General features: G+C 35.3%; 1 protein-coding gene across 1 annotated transcript in view; it reads right to left on the bottom strand.

Annotated features, from left to right (window-relative positions):
- The window catches only part of WDPCP (WD repeat containing planar cell polarity effector), a 159,600-nt gene that overhangs the window by 79,367 nt on the left and 55,986 nt on the right, over window positions 1-24,247 (bottom strand). Inside the window, exons 7-11 of the mRNA XM_049799747.1 lie at window positions 21,689-21,753; window positions 21,381-21,440; window positions 12,056-12,170; window positions 8,281-8,414; window positions 3,686-3,877 (exon numbers count right to left, since the gene is read on the bottom strand). Coding sequence (XP_049655704.1) covers window positions 3,686-3,877; window positions 8,281-8,414; window positions 12,056-12,170; window positions 21,381-21,440; window positions 21,689-21,753 — 566 coding nt within the window. The remainder of the gene's footprint in view (window positions 1-3,685; window positions 3,878-8,280; window positions 8,415-12,055; window positions 12,171-21,380; window positions 21,441-21,688; window positions 21,754-24,247) is intronic.

Raw genomic sequence — 24,247 nt, 5'->3', positions numbered from 1 at the left:
AACCCAAATAATTAAATAAATAAGTTGAAGAATGGATGAGTTTGCTGGAGGAAACCAATGCATGCAAGAAAGCAGACAAAGGTTCAAAAGACAAATACTCTTGCAGCAACATGCATGCTTGTATATAAATGTACATAGCACACCAAAGCAAAGTCATATGTTAAAGAGGAAAACCCCTTTATTTCTTCAGGGGACAATTCCTCAGCAAAACTTACAGCATTCAACATAGTAAACACTGATCTCAGAAAAAAAATGAAGGGAGTAAAACAAGTCAGGATTTGCAAGGAAAAAGTTCTTTCTGTATTTAGAGGAATAATGTCTACCTTTAGCCTTAGTAGTAGCAAATGTTATAACATAAAGCCACACAGCACAACTCGAATCAAATATATAGCATATTTAAAATGTAAAATGTATTTCCTCCATCAAGTAGTAAAAGCTGCTTAGGTACAGAATACCCCAAACACTGTATGTGCAACGTAAATCATCCTAATCCAGAACATGTAGTTACAAGACAGTATCATTATGATGGCCTGAGTTGCCTTGTCCCAGAGCTATTCCTGTCCTCATCCTAATAAACACTCTTCTGGTGGCCAGCAAATATCACTTAGAAAATTCTTCCAGGGAGGAAGTAGTATCACCTAAGTGCCCCATTTACCTTTGCTCTGACACAACAATAAGAGTGTCAGTAGCTGGCAGATCTTCTTGTGGTTTTCGTAGGTCAGCACCAAGGTGCTGTAGAATGACTGTGGCTAGCAGCCATTCATTTCCTTGGGCTTGGTTTACTTCTTCATAAACCCAATATGCCAAACAGCTCTTTACTGGCTAGACATTGAGCAATTCATGCTTTTCTCTTAATTCTAGATAATAATGTTTTATCCAAGCAATACTACTATTTTCAAGTAAAATGTTGGTGGTATTATTTTACTACACTTCTTTTTTATAAATGCTCCAAACTGAATCAATTCATGCTTCTAATTCTTATTCTGTTGACAATAATAATTTGCTGGGAGAAAATACATATTATTGGTCAAATATGATAAATATGGATTTACTTTCATGCATAACAATGGCATGTCATGTTTTTATTCCAGGTCTATACCTGAGGAACACTACAAATGGTAAGGGAGTACAGGCAAAGAGAGGCAAATAAGCATGCTTACAGAAACACTGTATTTTTATGGTATGTGACCTAAAGAGTAACTGTTTAGAAGCTGTCTAGAAATGCTAACTACATTTTTGCTCATGTTTAAGCTATCAAACGACCCTCAGAAGTTAAAGGTGTTAAGATAAAGTTCCTCTCCAAGACTCTGTAGGGGAAAAATGTACCTCAGTTAATTGCAGACTGGGGGTTGATGCTACTTCTAGAGCTGCTGGGTTATGACATCCCCCATCCATGTATGGGGATTTAACTACTGCCCATAAGGAGTGCTAGAGAAATCAAGAAAACAAACAAACAAACAAACAAAAACCCAAACAGTACCATAGGTTACATGTCATGGATACATAGGGGAAGCATATAGGCAGAGTGTCTTGAGCCTTACACAGCAGCCCACTGAGCATGGAAGAGATAAGTACATGAACAGACTAATTGACAACCAGAAAGACAGTTTGTTATCTATATATTTGACTAAGTTTTCCATAGCCCTGGAATACTGCTTGGTATTTTACTGACAAATACAGGAAAAGAAATTTCATCTGAAGATCTTAGAATTAAAACAGACAAGTACAGGCAAAGAATCAGAGAAGGGAAAGCAACTGAACAGTTAAATTTGGCAGTTCTGCTTTTAAAAATAATTTTCTTATATTTATATTACAATATGGGCTAAATTAAAAGGATTATGACTTTAGGCCTAAAGGGTCAGTGAATGCTTATTATCGTTATTGTGTTAAGCACCAGGGATGTGCTTGAGACTATACTAGACAGCCTCAGCCCTGAGCAATTTATAGTCTAAACCAGAAAAGGATAAAACAAGGTGTATTGAAAGATGCAGAGTAATGCTGTAATTTGGAAATCTCCTTACAATATATAAAATGAAATGGACAAAGCTTTAAACTGACAGGGTGGTTTCTGTGAATTTCTTAGAAGAAATGAGTCTCTAAAAAACATCTCAGAAATTAGAGATTGTGAACTGCTATGTTGGCATTAAGGAGCTTCCTGGAAGATGTGGGAAGGAAACAAAAGGCATGGGAATGTCGCTGTTAGAACCTGGACATACAGAAGTCATGGTAAGAAATATGATCTGAAATGTTAGTAGGATGAAGTTTCATAATATCAAACTGGCACAGGGACTAGGCTGAAAAAGCTTACAAAGAACAGATGTATGTTTTAGCTACCAGAGTAATTTTTATATATGATTGGGCATAGCTGCAGGGGGAATTGAGAACTGCAGGTGTATATCAGGCAGAGGAGAGAGATGAGTCAAAGATGACTGCTAGTTGAGAAAGGTCAACTGAAAAGAAGTAAAGGAGGCAGAACTGGAGGTAATTTAAACTTAAATTCTACAGTGACTAATGACTGAAATAAGAAAGAAAAACTGTCTCAACTACCTTTTCTGTTTTGCTTTCAATATATAGAAAATCCCAAGGGGGAAAAAACCTCACTGAAATTAATATTAGTTATCAAAGTAATAATTCCAAGACATTAAAACATTTACATCTTCCCTAATTAAAGAGAACAGGATGTTGTTTATAAGAGCTGCTTATTCTGAAGTGTTACTTAGGGTTTTTCCCTACAGGGAAATAGCCTGTAATACCAACTCCAGAACAGCTGTTCCACAGCTGATCCTCAAGTTTGTGCTCCTCTCCCAGAGTCAGTACCTTTTTAGTCCATACTAGTAGTGGCATAAGCTAAACTGAAAATAAAACTCCAAATACAGGAGCATCTATACAAGATGCTAGTCCAGAACAGCTTTTATATTTTAAACTCAGGCACCAGTTCTTTTCAGAGTATGCCCATATAGCTTCATTTTTAATTTTTCAACTAACATAAGAAACTGGAATCAAATATTCTTAAATAGATGAAATAAAAATGAAATAGATTAAATGGAATCATCTGCCTAAAGAGGTAAGCTAAGCAAGTGTCAGGAAGAGGGTCAGCTTGTAGCTGCGTTCTGACTTGTAGCTTACATTCCCACTTGTAGATGGGGAATTTTGACTTTTTCATTAAGAAAAAAATTGGTCTCTGATTTGATCAATACTCATAGCAACAATTTAAGCAGCATCTGGGTGTAGCTAATATTTTATAATAAAACACTTAGATGTAAAATGCCTATCAGTTACCATTGCAGACAACATAAAATAATTGCATTAGACAAACATGCAACAGATACAGTTTATAACTCAGATTAAAGTTTGCTAGTGATACTCTAGAAATACCACATACTCTAGAATAGGTACTACTTCTATTTTCAGTGTTAGCAGCTCCAAAGCTATTCCATTATAAAGACCTAACTTCCTTGCTACAGTTGTCAGATGCCAGTTTTGATGTGAAAATAGTAAATACATTAAATAAGGTGCTTTGTTCATTAAATAATGAACCTTTGTTTTTAAGATTAGAATGGCTGATCTTCCTTTCTTATGTTTTTATCCTATCTGTTCTTTATACCTACCTGAATATGCATTTAAGTTGAATCATTATTTCTTTAGCAAATCCAAAAAATCATGTAATGAGAGTTCAGCACTTTACCTCCAATTTGCCATGTGCACAGCCTAATAGCAATAGGTTGGCTCTGTCCCTCTCACAGGAAATAGGAGACCAAGGCCATGCTCCATCACTAGTTGCTGACCACCAGCAAATGACCATATCTTGCATACAGTTTATTGCCAGGTGACGTTTCATCCTTCTACCTTCTGGTCCAAGTATATCAGTATAAGAAATCTGATGGAAAAAAAAATGCAGGAAATATTTGAGGTGATAAAATAGCATAGTAGGAGCAACTGGGAGCATTTACTTGGGATGTGTGAAAGAGAATGTATATATACACAGAGGACTGCGTACATATATCTTCATATAGGCTGTCTGTAAATGTAAAAAATATCTCCTCAGACAGAAAAAGGCATGCTCACACTTTTATCTATGGGGAGGGGATTGGGAAGGAAAGGAATGTGAGTTAAGAAGGAATTTACTGCAATGACTCCAATCAATACCAAAATGTACAGTCATGGTTGCTTGACAGCATCGACCTACACACAGGATTTAAGCTTAGCCATATTAAATGACAAGTTCTGCAAAGCTGACCAGGGAGCTAAGGCTAGTGTTTAAGACATAATAAAATATTAAATATATTCTACAGTGTTTGAGCAAACCTATATCTTTCTTTTTCCTCCCTAAATTAAGGAATCCACATTCAAACATCCGCTTTGGAAGAGAATATATACTTTTCTGCATAATGTGGATGAGCTACAGCATCATGCGTAAAGTTTATGCAGCTCTTGAGAATTGTGCCTCTTTCTCAGGAAGGATTTGTGGAATTTATTATTCAAACTCTGTTATTTTGGAGCATGGTTATTTGAAAACATGAGCAGTGCACCATCTGGGTGACACATGCCAAGGAAATATAGATTGCACCACATTTCTGCTTAAGGAATTAATGGAAGGTTGATAGCTAGGGGAAAAAAAACCTATCTTGCCATTGCTGGTCAGCAATAATCGAACCACTTTCTGGGGATTAAGCGCATGGCTAAGCCTACTGGACCAGACACTAGCAAAGGGCAGGGGGTCTTCTTATCAGAGAAATGCTTCTGGAGCCAGTCTCACTACATGACAGATTGCTTTCATATTCCTGTCTGCAAGGCAACAAAGGATGGCAGTAATGCGATAATGCCAGAGTGCAATGGGTGTTAAGAACCCGTTGCATTTATGTATTGTATTTAGTAAATAATCAGGCTCATCCAAATTGTGATCTCACCACTCAACCAAGGCCATTAAAATCAAGGTTAATGCTTTAATAATCCTTTGCTGTTTTTTATATGGTCAAAAAGAACCCTTTTCTATTTGCATGGTCATAATAGTATTGACCTCTTCATCCCCTGAATACACATCAAAAGGAACTGAAATCAAAGTAATTACCAATGTTGTTCTCTCATGGTAAACATTTAACTCCTTGTACTGTCTCCTCCTTCAGTAAATTGAAATGGATTAAAAAAACACAGATGGGAAAAACTTGCAAAAGGTCAGTATTTTCAGAATATCCTGTGTTTTACTTGTAAAGATAAAACATATAAAAAGTTAACAGGTAGCTGCTACTTGAATTAAAAGTATATGTAAATAGTTAATTTGGTGACAACACATTTATCAGGATGGAAAAACACAAATACTTTCATTGATATTAATTAGTCCTGTATTGTAGCTTTAACTGTTCATAACAATTTCACATGTAGTAACAGCCACAAATCTTTTGTAAACCTTTATGTCTTGCATTAGACATGGCACTCTCAAACATGGACTAACGCCATGAAGAAAAGGCAAATGATAACAGTTGTTTTTATATTTTGCTGGTCTTCAAGACTGTAGTGATTCATACAATAAGCCTTCCTTTATTTTTTCAAAGTGTAAATAAAATCCAAGGTGGTATCGTTTAGAAAGGAAGAGGATAAAGACAGTAGTTCTTCCATTTAGGTATGGTTTAAAACCCCCAACTTTTGGATAAATATCAAACTGTGAGGAAGAAAGCATGGCTGACTTGTTCATATTATTAATAGCACTCTGGCAGTCCAGTACTGCCTAGTGTTCCCTGCCAATTTTGCCCCTGGACACTGAACAATGTGGAGTTGCTTCTGTCCAGGTACCAAAGAAATTACAATGTTAATATGACAGAAATTTAATTATATCATCACATATGATTGTAAGCATTTTCCTCATTTTAGAAGTGGGAATTTAAACATAAATACTACGTACATTTCTCAAGGCTACACAGAACGTCAGAGGCAGAAATGAAGGCTTCACTCAAATTTCCTGAATCTTAGCTCCGTATTTTAATCCCATGGTAGTTCTATACCAGTGCAAGCTACCTTTTAATTCAATTTTTCTTGGGAAAAAAGAAATCAGCACTAAGCACCTGTTTTTTTCTAAAGCATGTATTGTTACTAACAAGTTTGCACATTTGCAATTGAGGACCATCTTTTGTTTCATTACTACTGATAGAGACGGTAGTGTTGACTGTGTCTGTGATCTTTTAGCTTTTGTAAGTTTGACCAAAATCAGCCATAAAGAACTCTAATTCAATGCAGAGAGCTGACATAATATTATTGCAGTAGTGAATAATACTTTCTGCTGGCTCATGCTGGTGCAATTTTGAAGATAATAAAAATTACATTTAGCCGCCTAACTAGCAAGCCTCACACAAAAGAACATTCAATTAAAAAATGCAAATGCCTTTTTTTTGGCTGGCAAAGAAATAATCAATAGTGATTCCCACTGATTTCAAGAGAAAGCAAAGTTAACACTGAACATGGAGGCGTTTCTAGAAGCTCAGCTGTGTCAGCAAAGAACTGAACGTAACAACCCTATTAAGGAGTGCAGCAGATATTTCTGGTTTCCTAGGGCAGAGAGAGTTTTCTATGGATTAGGCTTTCCTTCTTTCCCAAGAAAAAAAAGCCATAACCATTAGATCCAAAATGGGCCCAGCAATACTCAGAATGAAAATATTTTTTCTAAACATAAATTAAGTAAGTAGCTATGGTGCTCACAATAAAATGAAGGCAATCTTCAGCTCACCACAGCTTCTTCATTAAAGTTTAGCGCCATTACCAAAAAACCACACCACACACCACAGTTGCTTCTAAAGCACAATCCTAACAAACACCACAGACCAGGCACAAGCGCACATCATTTTAAACTACGTATCAGCTCAGTTCCTGGTGAACAGTGAACTGTCTCAAATCCACGTTATAGAGGTTGGATCAATCTCGCAAACACAAGTCATTGCTGAAAAGAGGCCCTGAACTGAAACAGCCTGGAAAATGTATTAGATATTCATCCTAGCAGAAAGTATTTCTACGAAGCAAGTTAAAACGTATTATGGCAAAACTTAAATTAAACACATCCTTAAAAAGCTTGCCTTGCAGATGCAAACTCCCGTATGTGAGGAAGCAAATTACTGAGGGGTTGTCAAGGGGAAAATATTTGCTAGCACAAGATTGTTTTCCTTAACATTTATCCTGTCTGAAATAAATGCAAACTCTCTCTTTTGCTCACTACATCTTTCTACCTTTCTTGGGCAAAGGCTTGTCTCTTCATTCTTGCAGTGAATTGGATGCAGTCCCTTTCCTACTCTGCCTGTTCAAAGTTAATTGCTTTGGCTGATTATTTTTTCATAATGTTGTAGTGCCAAGCACTTTCACCTAAGGTCAGCCACTGCCCTGATGCCAAAGAGCTTATGGTCAAACTAAGTTATGCCTACACAGCCCAATACATCCAAGACACAGTGTAATTCAGCTTGAGATGAGCTGGTTTCTCCAGACATCCAAACCGGCTAGTTTAAAGCCACCTCACCTACCTGTAGACTACCTTTCAGCTACTGCTGTAACTGTGGTATAGACACACCCATACATAACAGGCTGGAAAAAAAGGAGTATTTTAATCTTCACTGTATAAGTAGTGAATTGAGAAACAGAGGTACCAATTCACTTGCCTAAGGTCACATATATAGTTTGTCAGTGGTGACAAACTCAGCTTCTGTATCGAGTTCTAGCTCAGTGGCTTAATTGTAAAACCAACTCTCCCAGCAATACCATTATTGTAACTAGAGGGAAAATAAAGATTTCTGCAAAGAATTACAACAATCTTGGAGCTCAGACAATTATCATAGCTTCATGAATTCGTGTATATCAGCTGAGCCATAGTAATCAACCATGTGTGTGTTTTTAGCCCACAGCAAACAAGAGGTAAAACACATGAGCTTAAACGTTTTACACTGAGGTTTACCATTACAGATTTTGCTTCATGCTTGTTAGATGCTGAGAATGTGCAAAGGGTCAGTTACCGCTGCTCAACTGACACGAGGTAATCTGTTAAGCAGGGGTAACTCAACTGTGTGTCTGAGCCCTTAACCTAAATGCAGTAGAAAATTGGATCCCTCTTGGCACTGTATTTTAACTCATTAACTCAGAATGCCATGTAATTTTTTTTGACTTTTCAATAACTACCATTTTTAGAATTTGAGCTGTTCTGGTCAGTTATATAAAGGTTTGCAATTTATACTGCTATATGGTATCAGCAAGTACCAGTGATTCAAAATGTAAAGTTACTGCAGTATTTACAGTCACCATTGACAGCTATACCTTGAAGTCCAAACAAGAGATTTTTTCCAGTTTTTTGTTTACATCGGGAGAATCCATCTTCTTTGTAAACTGAATAAAGCAGAGTTGGTTATGGTCCTCAAATGACAAGATGATGAAATTGTCTGTAAGAACAGCTGAAAAACAAATAAAAATTTTCACCACTGTAATACCTGTTTCTAGTGACAAAACAAATTACTGAACCATCCACTGAGACATTGCAAAAAGCAATTTTTTCAAGACAGTGTCTTAAATATTACATTGAAGTCTCTATAATCTCCTAAAAGACATCAGTGTGTCATCCTGCCAGGACCTTCTTGGAAATAAGAAATAAAGCCTAGGGAGTACTCCGATTACATAAACCAGAATAAATTATCTCATATCAAGTTACCACTACATTCAGATATATGTTTTATGCCCTCCCACATTAACTTTCATTTCGGTTCAGCCTTCAATTTTTTTTTCTTATGGTAACATCCATTTTGGAAATGCACCTAATACAGCATATCTTGTGTTAAAGATGATAAATGCAAATTAGTACTTGAGGTGTATCTGGTATTTTGACATTGTAGGGTTCTGGGTGCTGCTGCAGACACCAAGGAGGCTGCTTCATACAGGATTATGCTTTAGAGGTGTTATGAATTTGTTGAAAGCTTCACATGCAGGTACCCAAAGAATACAGGTAACCAAGATGGAACAGACTCCCTTGGAGTCTGGAAAAATGCAGTGGAATCCCTGCTGTTGTCATAAGGGGGTGTTAGACCAAAATAGTTCTAAATAGAAGTGACTAACTAATTTGACAATAAAAATTAATTAGACAATAGTATCTAGGAAATTTCTCAAGTGTTATCCAGTAATTCAAGCAGTGCCCACATTTAAAGAGACATCTGAGAATGAAGTGAGTCATCAGGGTAACTAGTACCAGATCATTGTTAATGAGAATCAGGATTAAAGTATAGCTAGCAAGCTATTTTCAGAAAGTAAACTGAGAAACCTCTGCTAAAAGGAAAATGCCAAGTAAAGGGGAACCGGATTTAAAAACAAACAAACAAAACCCTGCAGAACAACCCCTGAAAAACAACAAAAAAAAGCATTTGTGACTAATATCCTAGATTCTTAAATGTATTTTATATATCCTTAAGTAGATTGGCAGTTTAGTCTTACATATAAGCATTGAAAACCGGCTTCTCAGCTTTGCTTTGATTTAGTCTGATTGACAACGAGTTGCATTTTCCAATAGTCATGTACTGGCACAGCTCTTAAGTATCTGGTATGCAAATGCTAAACGGTAAAGTTTAAAGCCACATAATTGCCTTTGAAATGTAACATTAACACTAGCTTTTGAAAAAGGAAAAAAAAAGAAATGGTGATAAAGAATCTGACATGGTGAGTTAGAAGCTATAACTGAGATTCTAAACATACATGAAAATTCAAAGGCACTGAGTATGGTATCCTCAATATGTACACAGTTAAAATATTTTTATATCCTCATAGACATACTTTACATTAAAGATGACCTACAGCACACCTCAGATGCTTCTGAAATTTGTTTTCATTGCAGGAAAAAAGCAGGATTCAAAGATCCCTGGGCAGGTATGAATGAGACTAGCATTCCTAGTCCCCTGATTTTCAGCATCCGTGGTTGTCCTGGGCAGGAGTGGAGACTAGATTGACATGAAAGCAACTATGGGCATAGTTAGACCATTATTCAGAGAAGACCCATATGCTGCAGAGTCAGATTACCCTAAAAAGGCAGGCAGTGTAGTAAATATTCTATATACTAGTACTGCAAGACCTCAGTGCCACAAAATAATTTAGAAAATGAGAAATACTGTTTTCTTTTAGGAAAGCGATTTTTTCAAAAATTTCTGATTAAACTAATTTTTATATTTTGGTAATAAATAATAAAAATTGGGAGGACTTTATTAGAGGCAGAAGGATACATTAATTCTGTATTTTGTGCACACGATCTGACCTTTATTCCAAATGTTAAGAGGATATGCTACTCTGAGTTAGAATTAGAACATTTCATAAGTAATTTTGGCAGATTGCAATCCTTACCCATTTCTACATATACACAATTGTTAAAATAAGAACTATTATTTTCATACAGACTTCTGTATTAAATATCAAATTTCTTTTGGCCAACTTTATAAACACAACCCTAATTCCAACCTAGATTTCGAAAGATGTGCAATAATGTTGGATTAAAGTTAATTTATTCTAGGACAACATTATGTTGTGGTTCTCACATAAGGATAGTTCAGTATAAAATTTTGTATTTTGAACAGTATTTGCATGAGTAACAAAAGTATCTTCTTTTGTTTTTCATGAAGATAATAAATGTATTGCAATGACAGGTATTGAGTGTTTTACTTTTAGTGAACAGAAGCAGTTCTATTTCACCTTCAGATGTGGGTATTACCAAACATGGAGGTTTAAGAAATACTTGAATAAGTGAAAAGAAGGACAAACCATTATATAATGTTATTTATAGCAGTTTGAGTGGTATAACTGTAGGAAAACAGTTGCTTTATTATTGCTTTAGTTGTAAGCTTTTCTAGTTAGCAGTATTTTTTAAAAAATATTTGTATTTCTATGACATATTAAGCCAAGGTAAGGCAAGATATGTATAATTTCAATTATATATATATGTATTTATTTTTTAAAAAAGACAGAGTATTCTATATAAATTCTACAAACAACTTCAATTTGGGTATAACCTTAGCTTCCATGCTTTCCTACTTTTTGTCACTGAAAGTATGAAATCCTCCCTCTGGAAACAGAGGGCAGAAAAATCTGAGATGGAATTAGTAGTCTAGTAACTTAAGTCAAGAGTGAAAAAAAAGGAGTCAAGACATTAAATCTGTTCTATGCTCTCTGTCTGATTGAAAAAAAATTAGGTTAGGGTTAAATTTTTTTATACTGAAGATTCTACTAACATAGTTGTATTAATGTTATTTTTCAAGACTAAACTACAATATATTGATAAGAAAGGATCAGAGCAACACAGTATTGCAATAGGTGCTTGGGTATGGAAGAAAATACATCGTTAAAGATCAAAGCTAAATCTAGCATATATTCTTATTAAAAGGACATGATTTGGGTCTACTTTTTAAGAATTTGGAAGATAATGCACATGTAATTTGGCTCGCACCAAAATTCCATATTCTTGATCATGCAGATGCCAAGACACCTGATTGAGTTCTCAGTGGACCTCTGTAGAAACACATTGAAAAAGCTATAGTTGTATTATAAAGCTGTTGAAAAGAGGTACATTTTCATAAATTTTCTTCTGCATTAAACTAAAACTTCATTTTTAGCAGTCACTACTTAATAACAATAGTGAGATTGTGGAAATCTAGAAACTAAATCAGAAAACTTCCACATAACTAATGTTATCCGGCCTTTTCTAATAAGTAAATATTTTAATAATAACTATCCCATGTAATTAATCAGTTGGCTAATGTTTAGTTCTGTCCCATTTTCCTACTTATGAAATAAACATGACAAGTTCAAATGGCATGTTCACAGTGATTAAAACTTGTAAGAAACTGAATTTTAGAAACCCATTCAGTATTTGACAAGCCTCAAAACTTTGATGTTAAATATTATTCTTAAAGTGTTCTTAGTCCTGAGGGTTGTAACTATGGCATTACAGGCAATTACTTGTTGTGTTTGCAAGTCCCCAGTGGCAATAATTAGTCTACCTGTTGACATACTGTTTCTCTACTCTATTGTTAAGGTAGGCAATTGATTTGCACGTGGGTGTAATTACCATCACTGATGGTGTCGGAGATGAGCTTCCCCACCAGGGTCCTGTCAATCACCACTTTCTCCAGCTGTGGCCCAGAAAGGCTTAGGGACACCAATATACCTGAGTGAAAGAGGAGCTACATCCAAATAGTGAGAAAACAAGACATCAAGAATCATTAATAAAGTGAAACGTTCCAAGGTACATATTAGCAGCTGTCCATTACATAGTAATCTAATTTTCAAAATTACAAAAAGGACTTATCGTTGATGTGAAGATGTCTTACGATGACTTTGAAAGCTTTTTCAATGAAAGAGATGTAATATGACACTGAATAACATGGGTACAAGAATTACAATTGCTGAACACTTGAAGAAGATGCATGCTAAGTCCCCAAATGTTGCATAAAATGTACTAATTAGTTTGTCAAAAACAGAGATCAAAATTCTGTCCTGAATGACTAAAGGGATGATGCTGATCACTCTATCATCCATGGACCTGTTCTTTTCTGTATAAAATAACTGCATAGCCTGCATGAAAAAACATATAAAGTTAGGCTTCATGTAATTTTATATTATTATCACAGGTTAAAACCAGCACCTTTTTGCTATCCTTGTTATTTCTGATCGTTCATATATTGCTTAACTTAAATAATGGTGCCCTACCACAGTGAGCTCCTAATAAATATATATACTCCTTGGCATAAGGTTATAGATGTCTCTCTTAGAAAGAAGGAAGTTAAACCATTGGACAGAATAGTCAGAGGCTTATTTCAGAGTTAACAATATTTCTGCCTAATTAATCTCAATTAAATGATACATATCATCTTGAAGACTAAGTCCCAGTATTTATCAGCTCCTTCGGATGCGTATCTTGTATGAGAGAATGTTCAGTGGGAGGAGTTATGAAAATAATTTCTTTTTGCATAATTAAACGACTAAACTTAGTCATTTTCTGAATGCAACTACTACAGCAAAGAAATCCAGTAAATAAAACCCATAAAATTCCCTGCTCCATTGTGAGTTGACCTCACTTTGCCAAGTTACTCCAGTAGCAGGAGTATACGAAAAGCTTTATTAGAGAGATACTGTTTTCTTAATTACACAGTAAAAGACAAAGTCAGGGGTTTATAAAAAAAATTCTGACCATATTAATTGTGTAATACATTGCCAAACCTGACTTCTGAAGAAACCTTGATGTAAAAACAGTGAAAAAATCACTACTGTGACTTTTATCTTCTCATGCAGTACTGAAAACACAAGAGTATTTTAATTCATCTTCCAGTGCCACCTCTGATCCTGCAAGCTCTTGGATTAGATGACGTCAGTGTATAAGTTAAAGAAGTTTCATGCCAGCTCTTATTCTTGCTACATGGCAGCAGTTCTGAAGGACTCATTCTGGCAGCTAGGTTCATCTCCCTCTAAACAGTTAAAAAAAAATAAAAAAAATCATTATTTGTTCAGCAGAGGCTATATTAGCCCCAGACTTGCTGAACAATCTTTTCTGCCAAAAGAATCTTTGGTGGAAAGACCATTGCAGAAAAATACAGAGGGCTCACCAAAGGCCAGAAATCTGGGACTCCAGCTCTTACTTCTACCTAGCAGCATATTTTTAAATAAATCTCTCTGCTTTTAAAAAACTTACTACTAGAGAAATTCTTGCTCTTGTAGTAGAATTTGGCAGAAAAATCCCTGTTTGTTTTACACTAGAGCTGTGAGACAAACACGTCTGCAAAATACTTTTTAGAACAACACACTGGTACGTAAATACCAGGCAAACTTTCTTGCAGTGAGATCTACTGGATTGTATAGTAAATAAAAACTAGGGACAGGAATGGTGTGATCTAACTGAGCTTGCCTCTTGTGCAATGCTCTACTCCCAGTAATTTAGCTATGAAAACTCTCAGTTATACTGAGAGTATTACTGTAGCTGTAATTACTATAGCTCTGTGCTCTCTGTAGAAAAGAACAGGACAAGTATATTTAAATAAACTATCTTCTTGCCCTGAGTAACATCTTTAACCAACATTTTTCCAATCTATCTTCCTGTCACTTCACAGTAGTTTGAAAATAAATTCTAGTGACATCTGAAATAGAAACAAAAAATATCTGTGATGTGAAATGGACTTTTTAAGAACAAATGATCATTTCCCATTCCATCAAAGTCTAACCATGCATTCGTTTGATAAATATACATATAGTAAATGTTTCAATATTCCCTGTCATGACATATGTCCTTTAAGGTTTTGTTCTAGTAAAAATGTTAGACACAGTCATACTCATGCAGCTTTTATTACGATCTTTCAAAACTTCAATTTATCCTTATGTTGAAGTTAGATTAGATAAAATCACAATTTATTTCCAATTTGATAATGTTAAGTCCAGCAAGGTTTGACTACGTTTAGCTATAATTGTCCAAAGAACCTAATTGAAAAAGTGAGGGTTGAAACCCAGAAGTTGACAAACTATGATGCAAGCAATGATCAATCAAAATTACATAAATACTCTAGAAAGATCAGTTCTAAATTACTGAATGAATATCAGCCTGCCAGAGAAAAGTAACACGCCCCAAATCCTTCAGTGTTATGTGCCAACAAGAGAGCTGGTGCAGTCATATAAATAAACTCTCCAACTTGTGTCTTCCACAACACCTTTGCTTGAGAGCTATGTTCTTGCCTCAGAAAATGTTACTGTAATGGTAGGTTGTTCCCATGCTTCCTTTCCCTGCAGGGAGTGAGAAGAACAAGCTGGAGTTCACCTGGGAGAAAAACTTAAGTGAATCAGAAGTCTGTTTGCAGCCTCTATGTTTACCTGACAGAGTAGGGGTATGTATCACTCATTCAGGTAAAGAGGAGAGGCAAAACACAGGAAAAAATGTGTTTTGATCTGTAGATGGTCAATGATCTTTAATGACTGCATTATGTAATGGGGCCACATGCTTGTGCTTCTGCTGACATCTAATATGTCCATCCACTGTACTGCATAGAGACATGCTTGCCAACTCCGGGCTTGAGAGGAACAAATACGGTTAGGATTCTTTAACTCTCAAATGTTACAGGGTGTAAATTCACTTTATGCCTATATGTTCATTTCCTGGTAATGGCATAAATCACACCTGTTACAGAGCTAGAATAGAAATCTATGAAAACTGCTCCAGTGTATGATGACAAGACATTTATATAAATATAAAATATCGTGCTAGTGGGTGTGCTTTGCTTTACATCTATGAAGCTAGTTATTAAACCAATGCTATGTATTTTCAATATTGCATAGATCTCTCTCTATGCTATCTGTATGGCATGATAGACTGGCAGAAAGTAGGTAAAAAGAATATAATTTCCATGGCTTTTATTGTTTCTCCCATTGTGCTCCCTCCTCCTTTATTTTTACAGTAAAACATTCTTTCCTATTATTCTCCACAGAAGTTTGAGATATTTGGGGAAAACTTAAATTTTAATTTAACAAATTTTTGCTATAATAATTTACCATGGTTGGTAAGATACCTGTGCTCCACAAGTTTCAGTCCTTCCCTCTAGGAATTTCAGAATCTAAATTTAAGAAGTAAGTCAGAGACCTTATACACTATATGGCCATGTAAGGTCAGTATTTCTTCCACCTCCCTTTAAAAATCCCTTGGATTAGAATGGGGGCTTTTTTAAAAATAGTTCTTAAAGTTTACCATTAAATACAAGCAATTATTTAAATAAAGCAGAGAAGTGGCTGAGTCACCATCCCTGGAGGTATTTAAAAGACGCATAGATGTGGCACTTAGGGACATGGTTTAGTGGTGGACTTGGCAGAGTTAGGTTAATGGTTGGACTCAATGATCGTACGGTCTTTTCCAACCTAAATTATTCTATGACTCTATGATTCTGTATTATCTTTCATCAAAAACATTCTGCAAAAGAGAAAATATTTGTATCATCAAATTGAAACTTCACTATTTCAATTCCTTCCCACTGTGTAGTCTATGCAAAGATTGTTACATGATGATAAAATTTAGGTGCTGTTATACATAAGCTTGCATAGTTAAGCTCATATTTTGGTGGATGGGAGCAGTCCAATCATAAGCACAAATGAATATAAAGCAAATGGGGAAGATGGCAAACTTGGCTTGAATACAGATACACAGTGATCCAACTCCCAAAAGTATTGCTCAAGGGAATTGCCCATCATTGCTAAGGAATAAAGCAAATGTAAGAGGCATTATTTACACAAGGCACGAAGTCATTCCATCTAACAGATATCAAATTAGGGAAAGAAACTCACAATCATGAAACACATCACAAATTTTTCAGACTGAAGTACTGCAATGTGAAAACCAGAAATTAGAAGGGTCGTCTCTACAGCTTTAACAGTCTCAAGGTGTTCCTAAACAAAATACAACAGCATGACTTCATACCTATTGGAAGAATAGGCGTAGCCTTTGTAGTCCAAGTAAAATATTTGGGCATTTGGCCATTCAACATGCCGGGAAGAGAGGGCCACAAGTTCTGTGTTACTGAAGAGTTGAATGTGAAGACTTTGATAGAAGGAATTATGCACTTTATGTGTCAAAATTGGTTCTCCAATGAGCAAGAAAAACATAAGAAGGAGCAGAGGATACTCAGGGGAAGACTTAGGCCTTCCCTTCCCCAACCGCAAAGTGCTCCAATATGTATTTGAGTTACCTTTTATTAAGCAAAGGACTTCAGTACAGGCTCATGACTTATGGACTTCAGTAGAACTTAAGCATGTACTTAAGTGGATTCCTTTATCCTTGGAAGCCTTAGCCCTTGACTTCTCATTCATGCAGCTTAGCTGCTTATCAGCCCTTCTACCTAAAAAGATACCTGCAGAGCAAAGCCAGGATTTGCTTCTATCTGATTAAAATTGGAAGAGAAGGAAAATATGCCTGTAAAAAATATTGCTGCAAACTGTTTTCCCTTACAGAACCCAACTGACAAAGGAATATGCAAAAGGAGAGGAGAATTGCAAAGCATTTCTTGTTCAAGCAGGTTCCCAGGGTTTTTCCCCACCTCTTCATTCCAGATTGCTTTCTTAGCCACCCTACTGTAATTACCCTGTTGCATGCCTTATTAGAGATGAAGTTACTGTTGTTACACGTTACTGTTTCACAATAATCAATGCATTTGTACTTCTAGCTCCAAATCTCTAAAACCACACAACACATTAATGGTTGTGATCAAAAGCAAGCAAAAGAATTTAATGAGGGTAGTGTTCCTCTTAGTAACTGGTGATGGGTACTAGCTTCTCATGTATTCTAGCCAGAATGTCTTAATTTTGATATCAGACGTGCTGCTGTATGTCACCACATATCTTGCTAAATCAGTTTGCCTATGGGCATTGTAGTTGATACAACAAGCCATGTCAGCAAATATTGTTGTGTATCTTAATTCAGAATCCAGTTCTAAGTATGTCAATGATGGTAACACAAAAACCATCCATATACATATGTAAATTGCAACACAAATCAAATTAAATCAATTCAAAGTAATTTAGCAAAGAATATATAAATCTTTTTCATTAGCAGGCAACAGATATGATTCACAGGTAGTGCTTGGCTTTTATACAATAAAATAATTCAGTGTTGGCGTGTGTTTAAATCTACATCGTAATGCAAACTAAAAAAAGTTGGAAATCAAATGTTTTGGCTAGATCTCATTGATTTTTACTACCTTATATTGTAAAACTAAACCTGAACCAATGGCATCGTTTCATAGGATTGATTTTGTGGTTTTGTGGCAAAACTTAAAAGCATTCCAAAGAATTAGAGAAGGAGACCAAGAAGAAGGGAAGCAGCCAGAGCTGAGTTGAGTAAACTCAACAATATTGATAAAATTAATTCCTTAGGTTATTATTCCTTGGCAAGGAAAGCCGAGGAGTAAATTGTTTATTCAATTACAAACAATACAGTAGCATCTTATTGTAAAGACTTCTTTTTTTCTGTCATCCTTCTTTTATGGTCTATTTATTTTCCTTTGACATCAGCTAACTGAAGATTACAGGATTGTTTCAGCAACTCATCACAGGTCATTAAAGTTGGGACTCAGAAGTACCATACAGAAATTATGTACATTCAGATCCTATTGGAACAAGTAGGAACAGAGCTAAAGAAAAGACCTTAAGTCCTTTAGGGCTCAACTAAGCTCTTTTAAATAGGAGAGCAAGCTCCTTGACAAAAATCCCTGTACAGTCTAGGTTATGTTTACATGAACTGGCACATCACCTATTTCAGAAGCTTTAAGCAGTACTAGAATGTGTACTTAGGACTGCAACAATAAAGGTCAATGGATTTTTCTTGGCAATGGACAAGGAAGTAAAGATGAAACTTCTATTGCACTGATTGTATAAAAAAAAGTAATAGGGGAAATTCTGATGCATAAAATGAAACATTAAGAAAGGTAGAAAGCTGGGCCAGCATTGTAGTAGTTCTAGGCAAACTCATACAGATAAGACAATTTTGAGAAATACATTCATACAATGGGTAAGATAATCTGCATGCAAACTAACTAGATTTTTCATTGAGGCATATGCATGAAGTCTAATTGGTCATTTACACACAAAGAGTTAACATGACAGCACACTCATTTTTAGCAGATGCATGCTTAAATTTATAGCCCCCAATTTTTGCCTGTGGGCTAGTTAGAAGCTGGAAGTGCTCAAGGAAGCAGTGAGGGATTAGGAACAGCAATGTTTAGGTTCCAGAAGGTACACTAGCAGCAGTGCTATGCTTGTTTTTCACAAAATCAGAGGGAAATCATACTACTCTCTTAAATGATAGTCTTGTTATCATTGTATCACCTTTCAGATTTTTTTCCAGTTTTCTGTCTTACTAAAGGTACAAGAGCCACAGAGTTTTTGGATAGCACATTGTTATTACAACACAAAGGGAACTCTTCCTGGTTCAGCTAAAGATACGGCAGATTCAAATACATAGAACATATATTGAAAAACACGATGGCTGTTGAGTTAAATGTTTTAATTTCTATAAATGAATTTATTTGACATTGTATTGCTACTAAAAAAACCAAAGAGCTAAAAAAAAATACTATAATTAAACAATGTACTCAGATTTATCCCAAATCACTGAAAATTATGACAGTCAGAGTAATTCACTACATGTTCTCCATTCTGTTTTTCTGACATGTTGCTTTCTATCACACTTGAAAGTTAACGCAAACGTGGACTCTTCTTTTTCCACTAGCAGCTGCTCTGGTATCCATCCAAAGTAGCATGTGAATACAGTAGTGCTATGACATAGATCACACCATTATGTGATAAACAATTTCTGCTGAAACAGTTCATTAGTCTCCTACTTAGAACTAAAAATTAAATGTAAAACATCTTTTCCAGAAGCTTCAGAACATTTGTACCAAAAAGGGAGAGTCCAGATATTCCTGCAAAATGCTCAAAGAGAAACAAACCATTTGACATAAAAATTTATAGAAGATGGCTTTTCTGTTCTAGACTCTCCTAAATTATTCATTTTTCTCTGTTTTATTTTCATTTGTTGGAGAGCTTATATTTTCAGGAAGACAAAAAGTGGAATAATACAATTGTTTTGGCAGAACATTCTAAACCCTGTTGGAGACTTCAATTATCAGCCATTATTATATAAAAAACCATTTTGTTTTGTGATTGAGAAACCAAAAGCAGAATTTAAGGAGAGAGAAATTGCTATGATTTTTATCTATAACTTTAGCTATGTCATAAGCTAAGTACTATCACTTGTGCTCTGACTACACAGACCATCTAAAAAGCTCTAAAAAAATACTCAATTTATCAAGCTACCCCTTTACATGATTCAGTCCAATAGAGAGCCAGACCTAACATACTAAGATAAAAACATCCATCTCTTTTCTTTCCCATCTTCTACAAGAAATAAGTAAAATTGTATTTGTCTCCTTTTTGTTTATGTAAGCCTGAAACTACTTAGAGAATGCTAAGTCAAAAAAAAGACTTTTATACAGAATTGATAGTCAACCAAAGGTGTTAAATTATAAAGGCAGGACAATCAAATTTTGGCAAGAAGGTCACTGTTACACAGTATGTATTGGTAAGGAATGCAGGTGGATGCAAATAGATGTGAGGGGAAGGAAAATGATAGAGGGAGAATGGACAGAGAAAGCAAATGAAGAGACAGCAAACTGGGAAGCTGATGAATACACTCATGGCTAATTGACTCAGGATTTCTTAACCAAATTCCTTTCCTAATCAGAACAATAATAACAAAAAAAAATGAGTTGTTTAAATTAGTATACAATTAATATTTAAATCAGTGATAGATCAACATTCACAGATATATACTATGTAATCTGTACATGAATAATATATATTTCCTACCTGTAAGATCTGATAGGCAAATGTAGCTCAGACAATAATGTCTTTATTATGGATACAAAAAGACTATATACTACTTGGCATGTCAGGTATTTAAAAATTTCGCTATACTTAAAGACATTTCTGGAATTTCAGCTGTATAACATTCAAACATTTAATATTATTCCTGCTGACACACATTTGGAACTCCTTGAATTAGAAGAAAAAAATTATGACTCTGAAAAAACATAGAAGTTAGAAGATAAAAATTTCTTTTTAGGAATGATATTAGTAATATTTATAAGTATTCCCCATGTCAAAGCAGTTTCAAATATGATGCACATTCCTTATGAAAAATGAAGACTGCAGAAACTTGTAAAATACATATGTTTTTCAGAACAAGTTCATGATTAAGGAGCTAGAGCATGTAACATGTTCAGATCTCCCACCTACCCTACCGTTCTGTGTTAACAAGGATATGACAAGCTGTTTCTTGTACACAATATGTGGAACTTACATAGACAGAGAACATAGCTACATGTGCCACATGTCAGAATATCTTTTGTACCATAACTTGATTAATGATCTAGCTGGTTTAGAATTATAGCTTCCCTCCCATATTACACAAGTACAAAGTAGAAAGGTTTGCGACAGACATGTAAATAATTAAGATATAAAAATGTAATATAGCATAGATTCCAGACCTGTCTATGTATTTTAACTGCTCCCTTAGCCTGCTATTTTGAAGTACAGGATGCTTTCAGTTTCCCCAAATAATAATAATCTCACAGAATCGGGGTCCTTTAATGTAATTTTTCTTGTTGATAAAAACCATTTTTTTGTTTTGTAGCATTTATTTAATGTTAGAAATTTAAATAAACACAACCTAGGTAATAAGAGCCCATACATTAAAAAAAAACCCAATTATTTTCTTTGTTAGTTAACTTTTTAACACTATTGCATCAGTCACTGAATGGCTGTTCGGCTCTACTGGCTGAACATTGCAAAAGCTTGTCAAAACATTTTACCTGACAGATATGTTTGTTCTTCCATTTGCTCAGCATACATTGACTGTTTTGCATTAAGTCCTAAAGGACAACAGAAAACAGAAAGTGGAGTTGGCAGTATACATTGTCACTATCAGAACATACTTCTGATTTTCAAGTTTATAGATGAAGTATGCCACACAAAGATGCAGCTGTTTTAGAACAGCCCACCAGACAAAAGCACATTTATCATCACTGGGAGAGTTGGATCTTTATGAAAATTAAAGCTGTTGAAAGAGGTTTGAAAACCGGATTATATGTTGCTGTACTTGAAACTTTCTGAAACATACCTCTACCTCCTTGAGCGTATCTCGCAGTTTGTCTGGTCGCTTGTTTTTCAGTATCCAAGGATAATCTCGAGTTGGCAAATAGAAGTAAAAACCAAAAAGATAGAGAAATGTGTATACATAGGCAACTACATAAGTATGTATGCATATATATATGCATGTGTGTGTGTGTGTGTACAAACATACATTTATATACAAAAAAAAAAAAAAGTTCTTCAAGTTGAGCTTCCTTTTCTGTACAAACACAAACCTAAGATTTCTAGGAGTTACCTTAAATGTAAAATTTACCTATAACTGAAAGGAAATGGCTATGGTTTCTATTGTCAAATGATATCCTTTTGAAAGGTTCTGTCATAAGAACAGTTAGTATGAAATATCCACACTGACTATGACTTCACCATGGCAATTGTGTACAAAGCTCTCAGGATGTAGCATCTAACCCAGCTGCTAAGCACTTGCAATGAGAAAGCATCTCACATTCAGTATGTTAACTCAGATTCAAGTTATCAAACCCTAAACAGATACTATTCTTTTGAACTAGCATTTCATTGCCTAATTTCAAAAAGCAGGCACTAACGTGTCTGCAAAATATATATGCATGAATATATGCATATATAGAGGTATTAACAACAGGTAATTGTGAACGCCATAACTTATATTATGGAGTATAGTTATTTATAGGATTTGTTCTTGAAAATTTGGTCTGAAGAATCTGCCAAGTCAAGCAAACAAGAAACTGCATGACTGCTACAGTCCTTTAAGAAATTTATTAATGTTCAGCAAACTATTTTGAAAATTCTGGCCTAATACATTAATCCTGAAACCAGGAGGCAAGGCTTCCTCTGGAATTGCTAGCAATTCGATTGTTTCACCACTGAGAATCAGGCCCTAATAACTTGTGAAATGTTATAATTTAAAAGTGAGGAGTTTTCTGTTCATAAGTATACAATAAAAAACATGAGAAACTAGAACACATTGTCTTTTAAAATCTAGCCTATTTAAAGGAAACCTGATGAAAAGTTTTGAGCTCCAAGCTGTCAGTTTGTATGCCAACTTCCAGACTGAATGACTTAACAGTTGTGTTTAAACCTTCCTGCAAAAAGGAGCTTACAATAGAAGTGCTATAGAGTGAAAAAATGAAGAATTTCATATATCAACAAAAGAGCACACCAACATACAACTTCTCTTTGTATTTTCTTGGACTGAAGCCAATGTTGGTGGAACTGTTATGATAATATTAATTAGGCATGTAAGATCACATTTTCAATGGGTGCCTTCATAAATACTGGAATATTTATCCACATATGCAAAATGGGAAATTGCCTGTACAGATACCAAACTACATACACAAATCAGCAGCTGTGAATAAAGTTACCCAGTACTCCTCTTTAAGAAATGTGCCATACAGTGCTTTGTGCCTAGGCCACCCCTGTATTTACAGCAACAAGGTGCAGTAGCTTGTGTTCCTTTTGCATGTCACACGTATAAAAGATAACAGTTGGGACTTCTGTATAACAGGGTTTATCTGGGCCTGCTTCTCTTTTCATACAGGCAGTGCCTGTAAGATAATGCTACGCAGAGCACAAGGGATGTAAATCCATTATGCTCCTCCCTACTTATAACCCTTTCTCACCTTCCCACCTTTACAGAGCTGTATTGATTCTGCCTGACGCACAACCCTCCACAGTGGGTGTAGATTTACCACATGGCTGTGCGCACCTTTATATCCATCTCCAGCAGGGCTTCAACCTGCTCCAAACACACCTTATGGTGTTGAAAATAACTTATCCTTTTGGAACACATTTTCACATTTTGACTTCAAACGCTTGCACAATTCCACATGAATTTTCATTATGATAAGATAAAACGTTAAGGCAATTCTTACAGTATACATTTTACTTTGTGAAGTCGTCTAAAAACCAATTGGATTTTTCAGAGTTGTCATTCATTAGTGAATGCTCTGAGCAATAATAACTATGCAGGAGTTGTAAAACTTGAGCTAAAGAAAAGTTGTACTAATATAAAAATCTTTACCTGTCACAGTACTGCTCTGTGGTAGCATAAACTGAAATTGCTTTTAACCAGATAATGCAGGAACAGTGTAAATATTTCAAAACTAAAAGTGTTCTATGAAGGCAGCTGATTATTAACCTGGAATTTTATTTTGGCTGAAAGTATTTTAGTTATAATTTTCAGTTTTGAGGCAGTTGTTATTTCAATTCAAGAGCTGACTGGGAAAATGTTTATTGCTCATCTGCTGAGTAAAATTCATACAGAAAAATCTGGATTGTGATTATTTTTGTGATTCCTCTTGGCAATGAATTTGAGAAGCAATACACACTACCATGCTTAGTGACACAGAAAAAGCCAGACTGCAAATATACCAGGAAGGAGTAATTACAACTTTTCGATGGTTTTGTGCTGTGTAGTTCTGTGACGGACTGACTTGGATGGCATATCCAGAAAGTTACACTGGAAGCAGTCTGAGGTTATTTTAATGCTTTTCCAGGGGCATCACCAATCCAAATTAAAAATTTGGTTTTACTGTAACAAGAAATTCAG

This window comes from Accipiter gentilis, chromosome 5 (genome assembly GCF_929443795.1).
Source record: "Accipiter gentilis chromosome 5, bAccGen1.1, whole genome shotgun sequence".
Lineage (NCBI taxonomy): Eukaryota > Metazoa > Chordata > Aves > Accipitriformes > Accipitridae > Astur > Astur gentilis.
The sequence above is the reverse complement of the archived record's forward strand: the minus strand, read 5'-3'. Positions and strand labels throughout refer to the sequence as shown.